Raw genomic sequence first — 21,110 nt, forward strand, 5'->3', positions numbered from 1 at the left:
GAATGAGCCCGGCTGTTAGTATGATCTGTCTGTGTGCATTGTGGATGTTTTTAAGGGTGGAGAATGGCTAGCATGGGGACTCTGACTGGTCTGTGACTTTGCAGCCCCACACAGAAGGGTTTAATGCACTTTGTTGTCATATTCGCCTCATTACCAGCATTAAAGTGGTCTGCAATTTGAGCCACGGTCACTCTTCTGTTGATCTGTGCCGGATATTACAGCCTAGATGTCTCTGAAATCAATAAATCCCTGCCTTGCTTTCATGGCAAGTCGGTGGGTATTTTTTTACAGCTGTCTGTGTGCACGCCTTGCTGTTTTATTCCAATTGTTATCAAAGTCATTCAGGTTCTTATACATTTACATTTCCGGCATTTAGCAGACACTTTTATCCAAAACGACTTTTGAGCAACAGAGGATCGAGAGCCTTGATCAGGGGCCCGAACAATGGAGACTTGGCAGTGGTGGGGTTTGAACCAGGAATCTTCTAATTACTACTCAACTACTCTATACCTCAAGTACCAAGCTACATTCAACTCGTGCACCACAATTAGCTGCCATCAGCCCAACATTTAACAAAAGCTCACTGTGACTAGTGCAATTGTTACAAACTGGCATTTCCATGCATATTTTTGAAGGGTGGTCCTAATGTTTTGGCTCATCAGTGTGCAACAGTAACAGTACTTTGTTTTTGTACAGTTTTAATTGGTCCTTTTCTTATTTTGTTAATGCATTTTCTCCCCTTTTTCTCCCTTTTGTTAGCACATCCAATTGCCCAATTGCGTCATTGCTCTCCACCAATGCCGATCCCCGCTCTGATTGAAGAGAATGAAGCTAACCCACGCCCCCTCCGACACGTGGGCAGCAGCCGTATGCACTTTGCCAAGTGCTATGTGGATCAGAACTGTGTACGGAGAGACACACCCTGACAGCACTCTTTTCTTGTCTCTGTGCAGGCGCCATCGATCAGCCAGCAGAGGTCGTAATTGCATTAGTTATGGGAGAGTCCCTATCCGGCTTTTAATATCCCACCCCTATATGAACAACTGACCAATCGTTGTTAATGTGTTGCTCAGCCCAGCCGGAAGGCAGAGCCGAGATTCGATACGATGTATTCGAGGTCCCAGCTCTGGTGTTCAGAGAGTGTTTTACCGCCGCACCACCTGAGCGCCCTATTGGTCCTTCCTATGACTAAGACCCTACCTAATTCACGGGTGTGAAAAACCATGAAATGAGCCTTTTCCCATGTTATATGCAATTTGCTATAAAATTCCAAATTTAAGGTTTGTGTTTTAAGATTTTTCATTCGCATAGCGTTCAAGTGCCTTACATTTACTGGTCAATTGCACTATGAGGCGGTCCTAGCAATCCTACAGCAATTCAGTTAGCAATCGCTTAGTCAAACTGTCCAAGATGTGGAAGTCTAAAGCAGCCAAAAACACTACTTAAGTAACTGAGTTTGGAAAACTCCCAACCAATTCTGTGGATGCAGAGGGGGGTGTGTCAAAACATGGAGGAGAATTTTCGTATTTGAGACAGTCACTGGATGTTCTAGGTTTACATTGAACTATTAAGGTAGACTGTGCAGTGTATTGTAGCTTCAATTTATTCTATCATTCAATTTATGAGTGTAATTTAATGACTGCCGTAAAATGTGGCACTTTCCTAAAAGTCTGTGAAATTAAGCACATTTCCCTACATATGACAGCAAATGATCAATATTTTATTGGGATGGTGGTAGCCTACTGGGTAGAGCTTTGGGCTATCAACCAGAAGATTGGCGGTTCAAATCCAGGCTCTGCTATGCAGCCACTGTTGGGTCCTTGAGCAAGGCCCTTAACCCTGTCTGCTCCAGGGGCGCCGTAAGGTGGCTGACCCTGCGCTCTGACCCCAGCTTCCAAAACAAGCTGGGATATGTAAAGAAAGAATTTCATTGTACTGTACATCTGTATACGTATATATGATGAATAAAGTATATCTTCTTATCTTCTTCTTATGTGAAGCCTTGTAGTCTAAGCTACTTATTTATTTTGCTTTCATGTTTTACCACTGCTGTATCCTGGTCAGGGTCGGGATAGGTCTGGTTTCCCTAGAATATCACACACCAGTCGGGACACCAATTCATTACTCAGCTACTTGTTTATTTAAAAAAAAAAAACAGAGAGAAGCGATGTACAGTGGTACCTTGAAACTCAATGTCAACTGGTTCTGGGAGTGGCGATGAGTTTATAAGGTGTTGAGTTTCAAGTTTTTTTTTTCCATAAGGATGTATGGGGAACTTGTTAATGCATTCCATGGTCCCATGAACTTGAATATATTTTAGGCTTATGTAAAATAATGGGGCACTTATACACCAAAAATAACACAAATATAATATAAAACACTGAAAGAAAAAGCTGATTCTTACAATTCCTCAGCACCCCAAGCTGTAACACAAGTTTAAAAGTGAAACAGTGAGGAAAATCCAGATAAACACATGTGTACATGTGGAGCTTTCAGAGTGAATCTGACGGTTATTCCACACAAATGCAGAATCGTCTTGTGCGCACACTTTGATGACGTATTACCGCATCGCTCAAGCCGAGCGCTGAATGAACCGACTGTTCATTGTTAATTTGAAATTATATAAATACATTTTTAAAAAACAAACTGAACACATTGAGTTTAAGGGAACAAATTTCTCAACGAAGGGCATCGAGTCTCAAAGATTTTGAGTTTAGGGGAAGTTGAGTTACAAGGTACCACTGTATTTATCAACTGAATAATCAGTTAACAGCGCTGTTTGATGTTTGGCCCTGTAAGCAGAGCATCTTGATGTATGAGTTCACTTAAAATAAAGCAGAGACTACTGTTTTCAGGTAGACTAGAGATCAATTCTCAGAAAGTTTTCACACTTGCACTCGCACAATTGCACCAAACTTGGTGTGAAAATGCACTAGTGCAGACCGGTATTTCTCTACTCACATTACACGAGTAACTGTTATAACAGTAAAAGTGGAAGTCAGGTGCATGCTGATTCCGTGCTACTCACTGTTCCCGCTCCACGACTTGAGAAGTGACTTGATGCTGATCTCAAAGAACACCGAATCCTGCAGACTCAACATGATGTAACCCCGGAATTGTGGGTAAAAAAAGGCACAGGAGCGAGTGGCCAGTCCCGCTGGCGCTAAGGTCCGTTCTTCATCCGTCACACCACTGGCGGGTCGAGCGTGCGTGCGCTCCTGCGGCGGGGTACGTATGTGGGCTGTTGACTCCGTGCACGAGTTGGCATCATGAGGGCACGCATGATGCTACAGACGAACACAAACAGACCGGCCGAGGATGGAGCGACGAGAAACGACAGACGGGAAAAGAAAGCGTCCAGAATCCAGTCAGGCTTTGTTTAAAAAGTTTGTTCCGGAAGCGTCCGAGCGTTCGCGAGCGAGAAATAGTGAGGACAGACTCCCAGCAGACAGCAGCGATATTCCGCCCCTCTTTCTCTTGCTGTGTGCGCAAAGCACTGCGAATACACTCCACTCTCTCACTCTCGCTCTTTCTCTCTTACCATTCGCTTAAAGCCAACCCCTCCCCATAGTCCCGCTGGCAAGCACTCGCTCCTGGGGCCTGTACTGAGAGCACTTGTTTCAATGGCACACACGGGAGGAAAGGGGAGGAGGGTGATGTCATCAGCACGCCGCTAATGCTCGCTGACTCGTCTCCGGGCGCTTTAAACGCAAACTCCGGTGTTATTCTTTTCACTCTCTGCCCCTCCGCGAGCCAGAGCGAATGCATACATCCTGTACACGCTGATGCGTCATCCCCGACTGCAGGGCGAGCGTCTGGGAGAAGAACGGGAGAAAGTACGTCGGAGGGCTGTGACGCAAGTGGGCTATTCATGCACGCCCAGTAGAATGAAATTTCACATTATAACACACGTTCGACAGAGACGTTGATACACACGGCCAGGCCGCCCACACCCCATTCATTCACTTCTTTTCCATTCCTAACAGGATGTGTGCTTTTCTAAAAAAAAGGCCTTTTTACTATAAACCTTGAATCACTGCTATTTCAGACTTATGGAAACTTGAACACCCAGTCTATATATAGACAGGTTTTTGTTTAATTTCTGATGCCATGTCAGCTTCTATGGCTATCAGAGTAGGGGTCGATTTTACCTTTACTTGCGTGTATAGAAGGGATGTAACGACTTTTCTCCCCCAATATTCCCCCCTAATCTAGTCCCCTAATCTGCCCCCTTCAGTACAGACTGCATTTTTCACCTGCACGAGTCGAGTTCATACACTAATGGACGCTGTGTACGGAGGGTCACACCCCCATCAGCATTATTCCTCAGCCCTGTGCAGGCGCCATCAGTCAGCCAGCAGGGGCCGCAGTCGCACCAGTTATGAGGACCTATGATCCGACTCTCTACCCTCTAACCCTGAACAACAGTCAATCGTTGTTCATGCTGCCGCCCAGCCCAGTCGGAGAGGTAGAGTCGAGATTCGATGCGATGCATTCAGAACCCCAACTCTGGTGCACTAGAGTACCACCTGCGCCACCTGATGCGATGCATTCAGAACCCCAACTCTGGTGCACTAGAGTACCGCTGCGCCACCTGAGCGACCATTTGAACTGAAATTTAAACTGAAGCTAAAAAAACCAGAATTTGGCAACCAGGCGGATAGCGACAGTGACGTCAACCAGGCGAGGTGTACAGCGCCAGTGCCCTCTGCTGTTTAAAGTGAATATCGATTAATTTTACATGTCAAACTGATTTGAATTGTGGATTTTTTTTTACGGTTATTGACTGTCTTGTGGTGAATCGTTACATCCCTAGTGTATAGTGGTTTAATTGGTTTAACTTCTATGGCGTTTTTAAGTGCTAGTGCTGTTAAGAATTTAAGCTTTTTTTTGGGGGGGGGGGGGGGGGGGCTGAAGTGAAGATTTCCTTGTAGTTGTTTGTATCGTACAATTTTTATTCGATTTTAATTTAATTTTTTTTCTTTTTCTCCTGATTTTTTCCAACATGTCCAATTTTTACCCAATTGTGTTATGCTTCCTTTCCACTGGAGCTGACCCCCGCCCCTATTGAGGAGAGCGAGACTGACACACCTCCCCTCCGACACGTGTGCAGAAGCCGACTGCATCATTCATATGCGGATCAGCTTCGTGCACAGAGAGCCACACCCTGATCAATGCATTATTCCTTGACTCCTTGGCGTGCAGACGCCATCAATGAGTCCCTATTCGGCTTATCCTACCCTATGAACAACAAGCCAATCGTTGTTCATGTAGTCGCCCAGCCCAGCCGGATGGCAGAGCTGAATTTCAAACCGACGAGTTCAATTTCTGATGGTGCTCATCTTTTGGCATGAATAGAGGATGTGTTTGATAAAGTTCTTGATCCACAGAGGGGGCAAGTGGGGCTGGTCTCCTTTTAGCAGGTAGGTATGGGTAAGTTTGGTGTGTCCTATGCGGCATCTTGTGTAGATAATTTGTTTCCATTGTTTTTGGGGTATTAAGCTGTGTTTTGGTAGGGTGGATCTTGTAGATATAGATGGGTTAAAAACAGCTAATCAGAGCAAAGAAACATATGGACCACAGATGTTTTCATACAGGTAATTATACAATTAACATGTGATGTCATTTTGTTAAGATTTTTGGATGCATACATGGGTCAATATTCTCATCTAGCAAATCCTTGTAACGCCTGTCTGATCACTTGTTCTCCAAGGATGTTAAACATAGTGAGACGTTACATCCTTGTCAGATTTCCTTCCTTACCCTGAACCATGTCGATGTGTGATTGGCTGTCCTGACAGCAGCTTGTTGGCTATACAGATTCCTCAATAGTTGGAAACCCATCTCAAGCATGGTTCTCCATAATTGGTCATGTTGTACCATGTCGAATATCTTTGAGAAATCAATGAAATATAAACAGAGTGCTTGATTCCTTTTTCTTGCTTTCTCCATGGAGGTTTGTGATCTGGCCTAAATCCAGCTTGTTCTTGGGAAATCTCTTCCTTGAATGAAGAGTGTCCCAGTCCCGGTCTTCCAGTTTAACTGCTATGTCATGTGGACCAGATGCCTTTTGCTTAGCCAGTTCTAGCATGGCACACTTGATCTCTTTATTTAGTGGTGGCAGTTCATTCCTCTTCAACACTGTACAATAATTCACAGCAGTCTTTCCATCTCTGACACAGCTTTTTGGTTCGACAAGTTTCTTCCCATTTTAGTCAGCTGACAGTTGTAGTTCAAGGCTGGAATGGTTTGGTGAGCTTCTTCAGTATGTGGAAAACAGATCTGCTGTTGCCTTTCACATCACTGCATAATGAGTCCCAGCTTGTTTACTTCCTAGCATCTTCTGCACTTCACGTGAAAGTTTTATGTACTCATTGGTGGACTTTATTTTTACTTCATGCTTTCTTATCCATTCCAAAATGTCAAGGGAAATCAAGTTCTTGCATTTGTTTCAGTTCTTCTGTACTGTTACAGTATTTATTTCACTTAGTGAGCAAGTGACTAATGGCAAATACTAGAACGTGAAAGGATTCTGTCTCTACATACTTTGCACAAGTGGATTTAGGCAGTTTATCCTATTCTTCATGGCAATTTCTCTAAGCTTTGTCAGGTTGAATGGAGAGTTTTTAGTCCATAAACTGTCTTCTTTAGGTGTTTAGGTCTTTCCACAAATTTGGGTTTGGCTGGGACAAATTTTGAGAATTGCCTTAAAGCCACTCCAGTGTAACTCTGGCTATATAGTAGATCTTAAGTTCTGAGTCCACTCTAGAGGAGGTTTTAACAAGGATGTTCCAGTATTTGGCTGCATTCACACACCCCTTATTTCTCACTAGTCTTCCTGCCCCTGTCGCTGAGACACACTGGTAGTAATGCTGCCACCAACATCTTTCAGCATTGGCATGGTTTGAGCTATATCTGTGCTCTGACTATTGTTTGCCATACACAGTCTAATAATAGACCATTAAAATCTTTGGGCAGAACAACAAGCACTAAATCATTTACATTCTAAACAGGCTGTCAAGCGCATTTCACTTAACAGTGGTTCAGTTTTGCCTATCGGCCATAAATGCCTGGTTTATGAAGTGCTGAGATTCTCTCATCTATGCACATGACATTTGGAGATTGATTAGAGTAACTGAACAAGGCCTTTCTTTACTATTTGCCCAACTGGCCGACAGCCAACTTAGCCAAGGAAGGTTTAAAGTTGTGCCAGGCTTGTTCCATTCCAAAAATATTGAGGTCACTGTGGTCCTGGGAACATCCGAAGCCTCAGATATTGTTATCTATCCTTACTCTGATGTATGCCTTATTCTAATTTGATCAAAGAGCTCTACAGGCAGTACCCAGACTTGTATGTTTGTTCTTGTCCTGACAGTGCAGTGTAAAATGTGGGTCCAAAAGACCTTCTAAAACTGTTTTTAATACAGCTACCCCCAACCTTGTTAGCACCACGGATTGGTTTCATATAAAATATCATTTCACGGACCAGCAGGGGCGGGGGGATTTAAAATAGAATAACAATACTACTCACAAATGATGGGAACCCTGAGATTTGTTTGCTGCAACGAGACACTCCCACCTAGGGGTGATAGAAGACAATAACACCCGAAGTGTGTTGGAAATGGAAGCAGCAGCATTTTCACTGCTTTTTTAGCTACCTCTAATTATTTATTCTTTCTGTGTGGCCTGGTAATAAATGACGCATGGACCGGTACCAGTCCGTGGCCCGGTGGTTGGGGACCACTGGTCTAATCGATTCAAACTGCAACAAGATTCAATTTAAAATGTGATATTATATTAATATACAATACACACTGTGTAAATGTATATTGACTGGGAAAAATGGTCATTATATCCATTTAACATCTAATCCACAACACAAAGAGGGCAAAAAAGCCAAGGGTCTGAATATTTTTTAAATTCCTTGTAAGTAACAACAAAATAGAACAAAAACATTTGACAGTCATCCAACTGAGCCACCCTACTAGGTTTGGGCCTTCACTGTACACAAACCCACCCACACTTTTCATGAGCTATCCAGTAGCTTATTTGTGGTATTGGGTGTGTCGCTGAACAGCAGCTGAATAATGGAGGGAGAGTACTGTGTGATCTCTCTGCGCAGTTTATAATCCTTTGTCTTTATGGTCTGCTAGCTTTAAAGACTGTTTCTTCACCTTTTGAACTGATAGCGTATAGTATGACCCACTAACTTTACTGTACGCCTCTGACATCAGATCAAAGATTTGACTTTATCTCCTACCACAGACTTCCAACACCATCAAACAACACCCTGCACTACAGACCTATGACCAGACTACCGAACCCAAAATCAAGTCAATCCCTCAACCCTATCCACCCACTTCCAAAAACATATCATGCATGAAATCATCTAAATCTAAGGTCTAAGAAAAGATAGAATGGCCCAAACACTGACAGCACCGGCGGCCCATGAGACCATTTAATAACGCTGCCTTCTATTCTTCGCTCACATTCTCCATCACATGACCGTCCCTTCATTCTGGAGTTATGCAAAGCAGCAAGGCAGCATTGTAAACAAACACACCACACAAAGGCCTGCATTGTGGCTAAACGCTGCACCACAGCATCACTGACTAACTGAACCTTCCCAAAACACACTCACTCCAAACACAAGCACAGAAATAGATCAACACACTCTTGCTTCAGAATATTTAATAAACTTTACTAGTTTTTAAAAGCTTTATTTTTAAAAACTACTACTAAATTTGCATTCCTTTAAAAGGATATTTGGTCTCAATACAGTGGTACCTTGAAACTCGACGTCAGTTGGTTCTGGGAGTGGCGTTGAGTTTAAAAGGCATTGCGTTTTAAGGTATTTTTCCAATAAGAATGTATGGGAAACCTGTTAATGCGGTCCATGGTCCTGTGAAACCGCATATATACCGATTAGGCATTACATTATGACCATCTTGTGCAGCTGCAGTTTTGGAGATGCTCTGACCCAGTCGTCTAGCCATCACAATTTTGCCCTTGTCATTTTTCCTGCTTCTAAAACATCAACTTTGTGGATAAAATGTTCACTTGCTGCCTAATATATCCCACCCACTAACAGGTGCCGTGATGAAGAGATAATCTGTGTTATTCACTTCACCTGTGTGAACTTCATAATGTTATGCCTGATTGGTGTATTTTAGGCTAATGTAAAAGAATGGGGTTGTTAGTAACACTTTTATACTGAAAATAATAAAAATATAATATAAAAAACACTGAAACACAGTTGAAAAACAGTTAAAAATCAATAAGAACACAATAAAACATCACGAAAAAATCGTAAGCCCAATGTGAGTAAAAGTGCTTAAGGAAGCGCAGCAGCAAGCTAAGCGGCTGCGTCACACTACAGAGGAAATGACTGCAGAGCAGTTTAAAAGCGGTTTTGCTGCTTCTTGTGTGAATGCGCCCTAATGCTTACCCCTTTGTTTACACTGCACGCACATTGAGTTTAAGGGTACACATATTTCGACGAAGAGCATAGAGTTTCAAGGTATGACTGTAGCTTGATCTGTACCCAGGAACAATTTTGGGCTTGTTTAAGAGTGGGCTTTGTGGAAATGGTAGTTTAAGAAAATCAGCGACTTCTCATTAATGCTTTGTGTTTTCCTTGGTAAATATTTCCTCATTCTAGTACACATAGGCAGCACCCCAACAACAGAATTTTTCTGAACCCAGTGTTCAGGGTCTCTTCTATTTGGACAGCCTAGAGAAGTTCATTTCACCACCTGGGAGCTTATAGAGAGAGAGATCATGGATGCTTGTCTTCCTTGAGTCCTACTGACACGCTCTTGGGTTTGAAACCCAATTGACTTGGGCTTTATGGCAGCTGAACAATTGCAACTGGGGGAATGGGGTGTACAGATGCAAAGTATCAGCAAAGGTGATGATTTGTTTACTGAGTAAACTTGCTTTCAGCAGACTGTTACATTAATTCTGGTTTAGTGTGCTCTCTAGATCAGTGGTCCCCAACCACCGGTCCGCGGGTCATTTATTACCGGGCCGCACAGAAAAAAAAAAGAATAATTAGAGATCGCTGGAAAAACAGTTTTCACTGCTTCTATTTCGGGTGTTATTTTCTTATTGTCACCCCTAGGTGGGTCTCGTTGCAGCGAAAAGCTAATTTTACACGGTTTGTGAAATTATATCTTATATGAAACTGGTCCGAGGTGCAAAAAAGCTGCTGTAGATAATCCTACCTGATTTGTCATAGTAAAAACAAATAAACATTGAATAATGACCTTTTTTTTAAAAAGCATTATAAAATGTAGGCTTGTCAGTGACAATTTCACAGTTTTCAGTACACAGAGGGATATATTAGCTGAAATGCTAGCGGGTTGTGCTGCCTCAGCCCATTGGTTTAAACAGCCTGAGGCTAACTGTGTTAGCGTGATAAGCGAAAAAGGCAGAGACGTAATCACAGTAGTGTGTCTAAATAATCTGCCTTATACATTTGATGTCTTATTTGAATCCTCTCTACTCAGGCAGCTGCCTAGGTAGGCAGTAGGCAGAAGGGCAGCTCACTGAGTTTTCACACAGACCCACTGATGTCATGGTAGAAGCAAAAGAATGCTCTGATTTATCCATACCACCCTCTTGGCTCAGAGAATCATGGCAGTTTTACAAGCATTAATGCATCAGTCCTATTTTTAGACATGTCATTTCTAAAAATGTTCTTCTGCCTGATGATAAATATTGAAATCATCTGTGTGAAAACCAGCTACATTTTTTCATGTAATATGAAAGGGACATGAGTAAGTCCAGGCAGCCCTGCCCTGTTGTGAAAGGTAACACTACAAGCGCTATCTGGCTTCTCTTTGCCACACACACACACACACACACACACACACACACACACACACACACACACGCACGCACACACACACACACACACACAAACACACACACAAACACACACACAGAGTTTGGGGTAAACAGTAAGATCCTGCTCATAGCTCCTGGAACCCTGCTCCTTTGTCAACAGACTGTAGGCAAGCAGGTGCAGGTGAGGTAACGTGTTTTTACACTTTACTCAACTAAGCTTCGTTTAACACAGCAAACATTTATTCTTGATTCCAATTTTATGCCAAAAATTCTACATTTTATTTTTTCGGCTGTGCTGTGTATGTGACACTAGTTTAAACACATGGAGCTCCTGAACTGACCCATATGTGCAGAAGAGCACTCCACGTGTGATATAGATTACACACACACTGGATTCACTCCCACTAGCACAGTCTGATTGTATTTTAATGCTTATATTACCACGTTTTCTCTTTTTCTCATTCCTGTTGCCTGTTTTCTCATAGTGTATTGTGTACGAAGTCACCGTTGTCTTTCCCCTTACAGAGACACAGCCAATCAAGTCCGTGTAGGCTTCATTTCTAAAAGGCTTTTTAGTCTGTGGCTGAATTTCAAATCTCAATCAACAGCATTACAGCACTGTGTAGTGCCTATTTACACCGACCAGGCATAACATTATGACAGGTGAAGTGAATAACGCTGATTATCTCTTCATCACGGCACCTGTTAGTGGGTGGGATATATTAGGCAGCAAGTGAACATTTTATCCTCAAGCGAGTTTGACAAGGGCCAAATTGTGATAGCTAGACGACTGGGTCAGAGCATCTCCAAAACTTCAGCTCTTGTGGGGTGTTCCCGGTCTGCAGTGGTCAGTATCTATCAAAAGTGGTCCAGAGAAGGAACAGCGGTAAACCGGCGACAGGGTCATGGGCGGCCAAGGCTCTTTGATGCACGTGGGGAGCGAAGGCTGGCCCGTGTGGTCCGATCCAACAGACGATCTACTGTAGCTCAAACTGATAAAGAAGTTAATGCTGGTTCTGATAGAAAGGTGTCAGAATACACAGTGCATCACAGTTGCAGGGGGACCAACACAATATTAGGAAGGAGGTCATAATGTTATGCCTGATCGGTGTAGAGTAAAGTGATTTAGGACGTGGTGATTTTATATGGGATTTTATGTGGAAAGCAAGTATTAATTTACTGTTGATAAGAACCGAACATAAAGCTTATAAAATGCTTTTTTTTTTTTTTATAAAGAAATAAACTGTACATAGACGAACTATCAGGAGCAGAATACTTCACTGTCTTGTTCTTTCGAGATGCAGCACAGACTACAGAGAGATGATCACGTGTGTAGAGAAGCACACTTTCCATTCATTATGGAATTCCCAAAGGGACAACATGCACTCAATTCATCACACTACACTACACTACACTACAGAAAAGTCTGTTACACTAGTAATCCAACGGCAATCAGTTAGTCAAAACGCCCAAGATATCAATGTCTAAAACAGCTAAAAATACTACTCAGGTAACCAGGTTTGGAAAACTCCCGACCAATTCTGTGGACGCGGGTCAGAACATGGACGAGTATTTTCGTATTTGAGAACATTGCTGGATGTTCGAGGTTTACGTTCAACTATTAAGGTAGACTGTGCTGTGTATTGTAGCTTCCATTTATTCTATCATTTAATTAATGATTGTAATTTGATAACTGCCATGAAATGTGGCACTTTTCTTTAAAAATCAAACAAGGTCCGTGAAATTAAGCACATTTCCCATGAATTTAGTAAGGCCCTAGTTATAATCATACATAGGGGTGCTATTTGGTTTCCTGGCTGTACCAGTTTCATTTCATTGTCATGTTTTTACCACCGCTTTTTCCTAGTCAGGGTCGTGGTGCGTCAATCAAGAGCCTCAATTGCCCACCCTGCTCCCAAAATGACAAACTTTGCTTTTCACAGAGTCAACAATGCTGCTCCTACTAGATGTGACGGACACCTGCCATGTTTGCACCAAAAATGTCCAGAACTTACAATGGACTTTATCACAGACTGGACTCCAATTATTTTCTGATAGTTACAACTTTCAGTTCAATTTAATTTTGTGTTTGTATGTATTTATTTAAAGTATCCTCCAGGCCACCCAAGAACGATGGGTCCCTGCTGAGTGGTTCCTCTCAAGGTTTCTTCCTGTAGTTTTAAGGGAGTTTTTCCTCGCCACTGTCGCCCTCGGCTTGCTCAATAGGGATTTTTGGTCTGTTGGTCCTGGATTCTGTAAAATTGCTTTGAGACAATGTCCACTGTAAGGAGAGCTATATAAATAAATTTGACTTGACTTGACATGAATTACACACATATACAGTCGTCCATCGCGCTCTTTATGGAGCAGGTGCACACACCAGCCCTGGGTATTGCATACCCCAGCAGGAACTAGGAGAAACCCTATCTGACCCCCATCCTGCAAACATCATCAATTGGGTTTGTTGGACGCCCGGCCATGTCTGTGGCACAGCAACGAAGATTCGATCTCGGATCTCAGCAGTGGTGTTCTAGAATTCTCTGATGCTTTTGTCTCCAAGCTGTCTGCAATCTGGGGGTTTTTTTCTCCCAAGAGGCAACAGAAAAGAGTGCATTTCCTGGACTGAGCATTTCTCAAGTCACCAAGAGATAAAATAAGAGTGAGTGGGTGCGTGAGCGAGCGAGCAATCAGGCAGGATCAATAAAATCTGTAATTTAACCCTGGGGTTGCTCAGGTTTAGCCAGAACAAAGCAGCTGAAATGTCTCGCTGATGAAACTGCAGCCCAAAGAACTAAAAGCTCTCGTATGCTTCCGATCTGCATTCTCATATTCGCAACCCACTGCTCTCACACACACATTTACACACACACAGAATGAAAAAAGAAAAAGAAAAAAACATATACGCACATATGCAGGTGTTTTCACTACACCCATTGCTGACAATTCAGTTACATAATAAGTTCTATAAAATAAATGATATGACAAATTCTAACTTTGTGGCAACAGTTTAAGCTAGGCTGTGTCCCGTTCCAGCATAATTGTGCCCCTGTGAAGTAGATGATGTCTTACAAAAGGTAGGTTATTCTCATATTTCAGTTTATAGCTCTTGTCAAGTGTTGTTCTTTATGCCAAGTTCACACTACACGTCATTCAAGTTGTTCAGATCGCTGTACAGTTTACACTACACAACTGGATCTCTTGTAGTCAGGAGTCTTTGTCATTGTGGTTTACACACTACACGACTGATTGGCGATAGGGGGTCACACACTACACGACCTACCATCAGGAGAAGTCTCAGACTAGTCGAACTGCTCTCACAAACTACGTTTTGCCATAAAAACACATGCGAGAAGTGACAAGGGGTTTAGAGATACCACGTCCAAAAATACACGCCAACAAGAAGCGAGTGATCAGAGTTGTTTGTGTGCTGATGTGCATTGTAAAAGCAAGAAAGAAAAAGAAATGAATCTGGGTGAAGGAGGTGATTGGGCTATGAGACCAGCAGGGATTGTCTGTTCTGTTCTGCAGAGAGTTGGAGGTCAAATAAACATTTCTTTGCAATGTAAAGTTGTTATTATGGTTTGGCGTGGAAGTCACAAATACTGTAAAGCTTGTGTATGCTGATGCATTGTGATAAAAACTATATTTCTATATATATATTTCTATAACTTTTCTGTTTCTTGTGTTCATAACAATCACAACCTGATCGCAACACCTTTCACACTACAGGATTTTGAGTCGCTGACAGGTCCAGATATTCTGCACACTAGATGTTTTTCTTGAGTCTGCGAGTGCTCGGCAAGGCACTCGGATCGAGTCGTTGAACAGTTCACACATACCGATCGAGAGCCGATTTTCAGAGTCTAGCAGTGACCTGACGGTGAGCAAAAATCAGGGCAAAAATCGTGTAGTGTAGTTACAAAAAATCGATTAAAAATCGTGTAGTTTCTTCCAAAAACGTGAGGACTGGTTTTCATTTACTCATAGTCTTAATAATTGCAATTGATTGTCATTGCTGTAAGTATTTAGAACATTTAGTAAGTATATGTTTAATTAAAATCGGTATATGGCAGGTATCACAGTGTGGAGGAGCTTCTCCTCTTATAAGATATGTGTGTGTTAACAGTGCCTGTCCACACGTTATCTGGTATAAACCGCCTGATCAATACGTTTTTGTGGATGTGGTTTTATTTGGGGTAAAATGTCAGGACTAGGGATGTAACGATACACTCTACCCACAATGCAATGCGATTCACGATACTGGGTTCACGATACGTTTTTTTCCCGATTTTTTAAACAAAATGAACTTGACAGTTACGACAGTTTCCTTTTATTATTTCTCTTTAAAAAAATAAAAATACTGTATTTGTGCTTATCTTTTATTTATCTAAATAATGAATGCCCTTTTATTTGAGGTAGGTACAAACTATGCAAAAAAAAGCTGCACATTTTCCTTTTTGTGTAAAAGAAAAAAAACTGAAATGAAATAAATCCCACATTATATAAATAAATTAAAAATACAAATAAAGAAAGTATCCTCACATAAATACATTTGGCTGGAAAATTCCAAACCTGGCAACCCTGTAGTGACGTCAACCAGGTGAGGTGAAGCGCCAGTGCCCTCTGCTGTTTAAAGTGAATATCGATTCATTATACATGTAAACCGATTTGAATCGTTACACATGTGAATAGATTTTTAACTGTCTTGTGGTGCAGCGTTACATCCCTAGTCATATTTTATAAAGTTTATTTTCACTTTAAGTCTTCCATCTTCATCAAAACCAGCTCTTTTCATCAAAGGTGCACAGATGACCACAGACATACTCCAAAGTTTTGTCTAAAAATGTCTTTTTAAAAATGCCCAGGTGGCGCAGCAGGATATTCCACTAGCACACCAGCGCCGAGATCCTGAACTCCTCAGTTCGAAACTCGGCATTGCCATCGGTTGGCTGGGCGCCATCTAGCGGGCATAATTGGCAGTGCCTGCAGAATACACGGGATGACCGGACTATGGGTGGGGTCTTCAAATGCTGTGCAAGGACCCTGAAAAGAAGGAGTCCGCTGGGACTGCACATGTGTCAAAGGAGGCGTGAGCAGCAACACACCCTCCTCGAATGCAATCAGGGATCTCCAGCAGTAGAAGGCAGATTGACTACACTAAATTGGGAGAAAATGCATAAATAAATAGAAAAAAATAATAATAAATTGCGACGCAATACATTGCAAGTAATTAAAGGTTAAGGGACTCGCTCTGGGGCCCAAGAGTGGCAACTTGATTTGCACCAGCCTCTTGGTCCTGCAATGAATTAAATATGTACATCTCTTTCTAATATATAATATAGTACTGGAATGTTAATGATTCAAATAATATTATAACATTTCTATAAAAATATATATAAAATTTTAACACGTAAAAAAACATCATTTTTTATTGATTCCTCACCTCCCTCCCTGCACAGTGCAATATTTAGGAAAGTCGAAGCATCCTTGAAATATATATATCATTATATTACATTACATTATGTTATATTATCAGCTGAATTAAACCAACGTGCACTATAAGCTTCATTTATAAATCAAAGCAGGACCTAGTGCTGCTGTGGCGACAGTTTTCGCAACCACAACAGGGTGCACGTTTGTAAGTTTGTAAGCATTTGTGCATGTGAGAAAAAGTAAGCTGAGTATGAAAGCCTTTCACAGAGAACATCCTACACTGCCTGATCTTCTGCCTCTCTAATGCATTCTGTCTCCAATGTACTCGTTCACTTTGTCTTCAGAATTAAAACAAAGTCAGGATATGAATGTCAAATCCGAGCAGCTGAATAGTCATTGTGTGGAAAAAAGAAAGCTAGAAGATAAAAGAGAAACTAGAGAGAGTTTACTGAATAGCACCCGCACCTATGAGAGAAGTTGAAAAGGTCAGCGGCAAAGAAAAAAAAGACTTTAGAATAGTTTCAAACTAGATTTTCAACAGGACAGGGCTGGGCTGGGCTGGGCTGGCTTTTATTTACCTGCTTTGTTAGACTAATACATCAGTAGTACAAGTCTGCAAAACGGAATTAAGCAATGTCCAAAATATTGATCTTATTAGTGCCTCAATTTAAAATGACATGTTTAAACTGAAAGATGATTTTACTTTATTATTTTGTTATAGGTACACACATTTTTAAAAGCCATGTAGCTATCTAACTTGCTAAGAGTGTGAGCAAAACCACCGAACTGGCCAGGCAGCTACACAAACACAATTAACGGTGTTTGAAAGAGGGAAGGTTTTGGATGGGCTCTTCTCCCGCCGTCATTGAGACATGAAAAGTCAGGGACTGGTCCGGGTGCTTGCTTACATGGAGCTTAGACTGGTTCTCTGTTCACAGCTCAGAGTGGGAACCCAACACTGGCAGGTGAAAAGAAACGGTTCCAGATTGGACATGCGTCAGAGAGGGTGTGGTGATTATGCTGTCAGATTGGGGGTTGTTGGGTGATAAAAAAAGGTCCAGTAAAAAAGTCATGTAGTGGGCATGTCGAGCAGATAGACCTATGCTTCATTTCAATCTGTATTTGTTCCGCTTGCTTCGAGCAATGAATACATCAATCCAATCAATCATGTTATTCTGGTCAGTCGCGGCAGGTCCGGTTCTACTGGAAAACGATGAGCATGGGGCAGGAATACCCTGGACAGGGCAGCAATCTGTTGCAAGGATTCGTGTCCCCCAGACACAGCCAATAGTGTCGGTCGAATGCACAGCTGAGTTTTTACCCAGTATATCAGTGGTGGTGGGCTAGAATACACCGCTGTGCCACTAATTATAATAAATACATAGAAATACAGGTATTAAAAAACACATTTATGATGTAATAAATGCATATTATACAACAGTTAGTTCCGACCTTACAATCTGATTGATTGAGAAGCGTTCTAACCGTGCTGATATTCGTGATAAGAGGACAGCCTTTTCACACCACAACTGTATTACTCCGCTGATGCGTTGCCAGTAACGACAAGCTTCATGCACACAAACGCGCACGCAGGCGACACAGACCTTATTCCCGATCGCGTTTTAAATCCGTTATCTGATACACAATCTAGTGCACTATGTAGGGAACATAAATCCGCGATCTGATACACAATCTAGTGCACTATGTAGGGAACATAAATCCGCGATCTGATACACAATCTAGTGCACTATGTAGGGAACATAAATCCGCGATCTAATACACAATCTAGTGCACTATGTAGGGAACATAAATCCGCGATCTGATACACAATCTAATGCACTATGTAGGGAACATAAATCCGCGATCTGATACACAATCTAATGCACTATGTAGGGAACATAAATCCGCGATCTGATACACAATCTAATGCACTATGTAGGGAACATAAATCCGCGATCTGATACACAATCTAATGCACTATGTAGGGAACATAAATCCGCGATCTGATACACAATCTAATGCACTATGTAGGGAACATAAATCCGCGATCTGATACACAATCTAATGCACTATGTAGGGAACATTAATGTGTTTGTAACGCGAACAGTTAGCTTAATAGCCCAGTTAGCAGCTCCTAAGAGTTCTGTTATCACCCGTATCCTTTGGTGTGTGTGAGAGGTTTTTTATTTCTTTTTTTCCCTTCGGAGGTTCTTGCCTTTTTCTTCTTCTTGTTCTTACCTCCCTAATATGAGTTTTTGCAACTTGAGATGTCTGCTTTGTAGTGTTAAACTTTATATTCGTTGTGGAACTACTTTTTGGTGAAAGGTATTGTCAATATTAAAGCATATTTATTATGAAATTCAGGGCTTCTTTGATTTATTAACACTTGAGGTCGTGTGCTATCGTGATAACACACTCCCTCTCGTGTTCTATTGCTTAATTAATATGTATACAATTGAAATAGACATACAATGAACTAACCAATTACACAGTTGCCACGTACTATTTAAAGTTTCAGTTATACCAATGCTAAATGACAAAAATAATTGTGTATTATTTCAATTAAGTTCCTTTTGTGTCACATTCTGCTCCCTGATCTGAAATAATTCAGGTGACAAATGCACAATTACAGCAAATCTTTGAAAACAGACAGAAACCTTTGGTGCGCTCTTTTAAAATTACAGTACGATTTACTTCAATATAGACAAATAATATTCACAATAATTCTCAAAAACGTAAGCTTAGTGCTAATTTACAGAGAGAACTAAAGAGTACGTTCGGACAGAAGAGTAACAGAAAAGCATAAACGAGTGCAGCTCGGCAGGCACTAGAGGTATAGGTGTGGTTGTGAATTATTTGGAAAAGGGTGCGGCTTTGGTTTGCTCCACTGGCAACACATTATAGTTAATGAGATTTTTTTTGTACTGACAGTTGTGCAACTCCACCTGAACACGAGTCCTTCAAAAACTGGTTTAAAGAAGCTAATAAATACAGTGTAACTTGCTGACCTGACCAGGAGCTGGTGGCTTATATGCAGGCCACTGGAGTACCGACATACCAAACTTTTAAAGCCACGTCTTTATGGACGTTGCTTTGTGCATAGGAGAACAGTCATGCAGAAACAAGAAAGGAGCCTCCTTAAACTGTTGTTTAAATGTTGAAAGCTTATAATTATGTATAATTAATGTTATACATAATGCCCTAGTTACATTGCAGTGTGCATACAATTCTAAATAGTATCACAGAACGTTCTTCATCGTCAAATGAAGGATTCAAGCTGCTGTATGTATAATTATGACCAATCAACTCATAAACCTCTGTGTTTCCCTTAATAACCTCTAATATTTAGTTATTTATTTGGGTTTTAACTCCATTTATACAACAGTTAGTTCCGACCTTACAATCTGATTGGTTGAGAAGCGTTCTAACCGTGCTGATATTTGTGATAACAGCACGGCCTTTTCACACCACAACTGTATTACTCCGCTGACGCGTTGCCAGTAATGACAAGCTTCATGCACACAAGCCGCCGGTTGTTAACATATACAAATAACGCAATAACGCTAATAAATAACTACATTCTATCTTTTATTTCTTAATTAATTTTATTTTTTAGCTTTTTCTCCTTTTCCTTTCATCTTCGCTTATTCATATTTGCTTATTATTTTTATTCCAAACTAGCGTTACTTTGTAGTGTTAAACTATATGCATTTTTTTAGCTTACTTTGTTAAGGCAGGGTAGGGAATTTTTACCGCTGCATAGCAGCAACTCATTTGTTGTGGAACTACTTTTTGGCGGAAGGTATTGTCAATATTAAAGCATATTCAACATGAAATTCAGGGCTTCTTTGATTTATTTTCTTTCTTTATTTTGTAAAAACTTTTGCATAAAAGCAATAGAACACTTGAGGTTGTGTATTAGCGATAACACACTCCCTCTCGTGTTCTATTGCTTAAGTTTAACATATATGTGCCATTTAGGGCTGCAGCTATCGATTAATTTTGTAATCGAGTATTCTATCGATTATTCCAGCGATTAATCGAGTAATCGGATAATAAATACTTTTGCTTTAATAAAGAGCAAAAATAAATACATATAAGAATAAATAAGACATGTCTCTTAAAACAAACTACAGTACAGTACATTTATATTCCCTGCATACAGGACAGTTTAAAGAGAAAATGATTGAAATGCAAAAACAAAAATAAATCAAATTATTTTTAAAATGTATACAGGCAACCTAAAACTAAGGCATAAATAATAATAAACAATAATACATGAACATAAGCCTCTAATTTGTGCAACTTTCAGAACTAAAGGTTTCAGCTACAGCTCAAGCAGAACATAAAGCTCTAATGTTTTGTCGGGAGGCTTTGTAGGAGGTTCTGTCAGGATTGTATCTCCTTGCCTAAGTCTTAAAAAAAAAAAAACATGTGGTGGTTGCAAAGAAGAAAGTCAGCGTATCAGCAAGACGCTCTGATGGTGTGGATGTTGTACTGAGTTTTTGTTTTTTCCAGCTTAAAATGATCTAATACTTTGTGGTTTTCTCTGTCCTGTCTCCTCTGTTTGCCCATCGCTATTTTCTCTCTCTCTCCATTTTGCAGTCCGCACTATCAAATCTCGGCTGTGTTTCAAATCGCTACTTTCATACTGAACAGTACACGCAGGAACGGTGAGCGTGTCCAAATACGTAGTATTCATTGAACTGTATGCGAAAAGTACCCGGTTTAAGTGCTGTTAAGTACTGTTTAAGTATGAGATTTCGGACGCAGCCCTCGGCTTCTTCACGTCACCTGCCTACAGCGTGAATGCGTTGTGAAAGTGA

At 41.1% G+C, this 21,110-nt stretch overlaps 1 protein-coding gene across 7 annotated transcripts in view; it reads right to left on the reverse strand.

Moving 5' to 3' along the window:
• The window catches only part of fryl (furry homolog, like), a 217,154-nt gene that overhangs the window by 117,544 nt on the left and 78,500 nt on the right, over positions 1–21,110 (reverse strand). For 2 of the 7 annotated variants that reach the window (XM_063002084.1, XM_063002081.1), the window contains exon 1: positions 3,029–3,715. The exons of the other annotated variants lie outside the window; for them this stretch is intronic. In XM_063002084.1, coding sequence (XP_062858154.1) covers positions 3,029–3,101 — 73 coding nt within the window. In that variant the 5' untranslated portion in view covers positions 3,102–3,715. Of the gene's footprint in view, positions 1–3,028; positions 3,716–21,110 lie in introns of those variants that run through there. 7 annotated transcript variants of the gene reach the window in all.

The sequence above is a fragment of the Trichomycterus rosablanca genome, chromosome 9 (genome assembly GCF_030014385.1).
Source record: "Trichomycterus rosablanca isolate fTriRos1 chromosome 9, fTriRos1.hap1, whole genome shotgun sequence".
Lineage (NCBI taxonomy): Eukaryota > Metazoa > Chordata > Actinopteri > Siluriformes > Trichomycteridae > Trichomycterus > Trichomycterus rosablanca.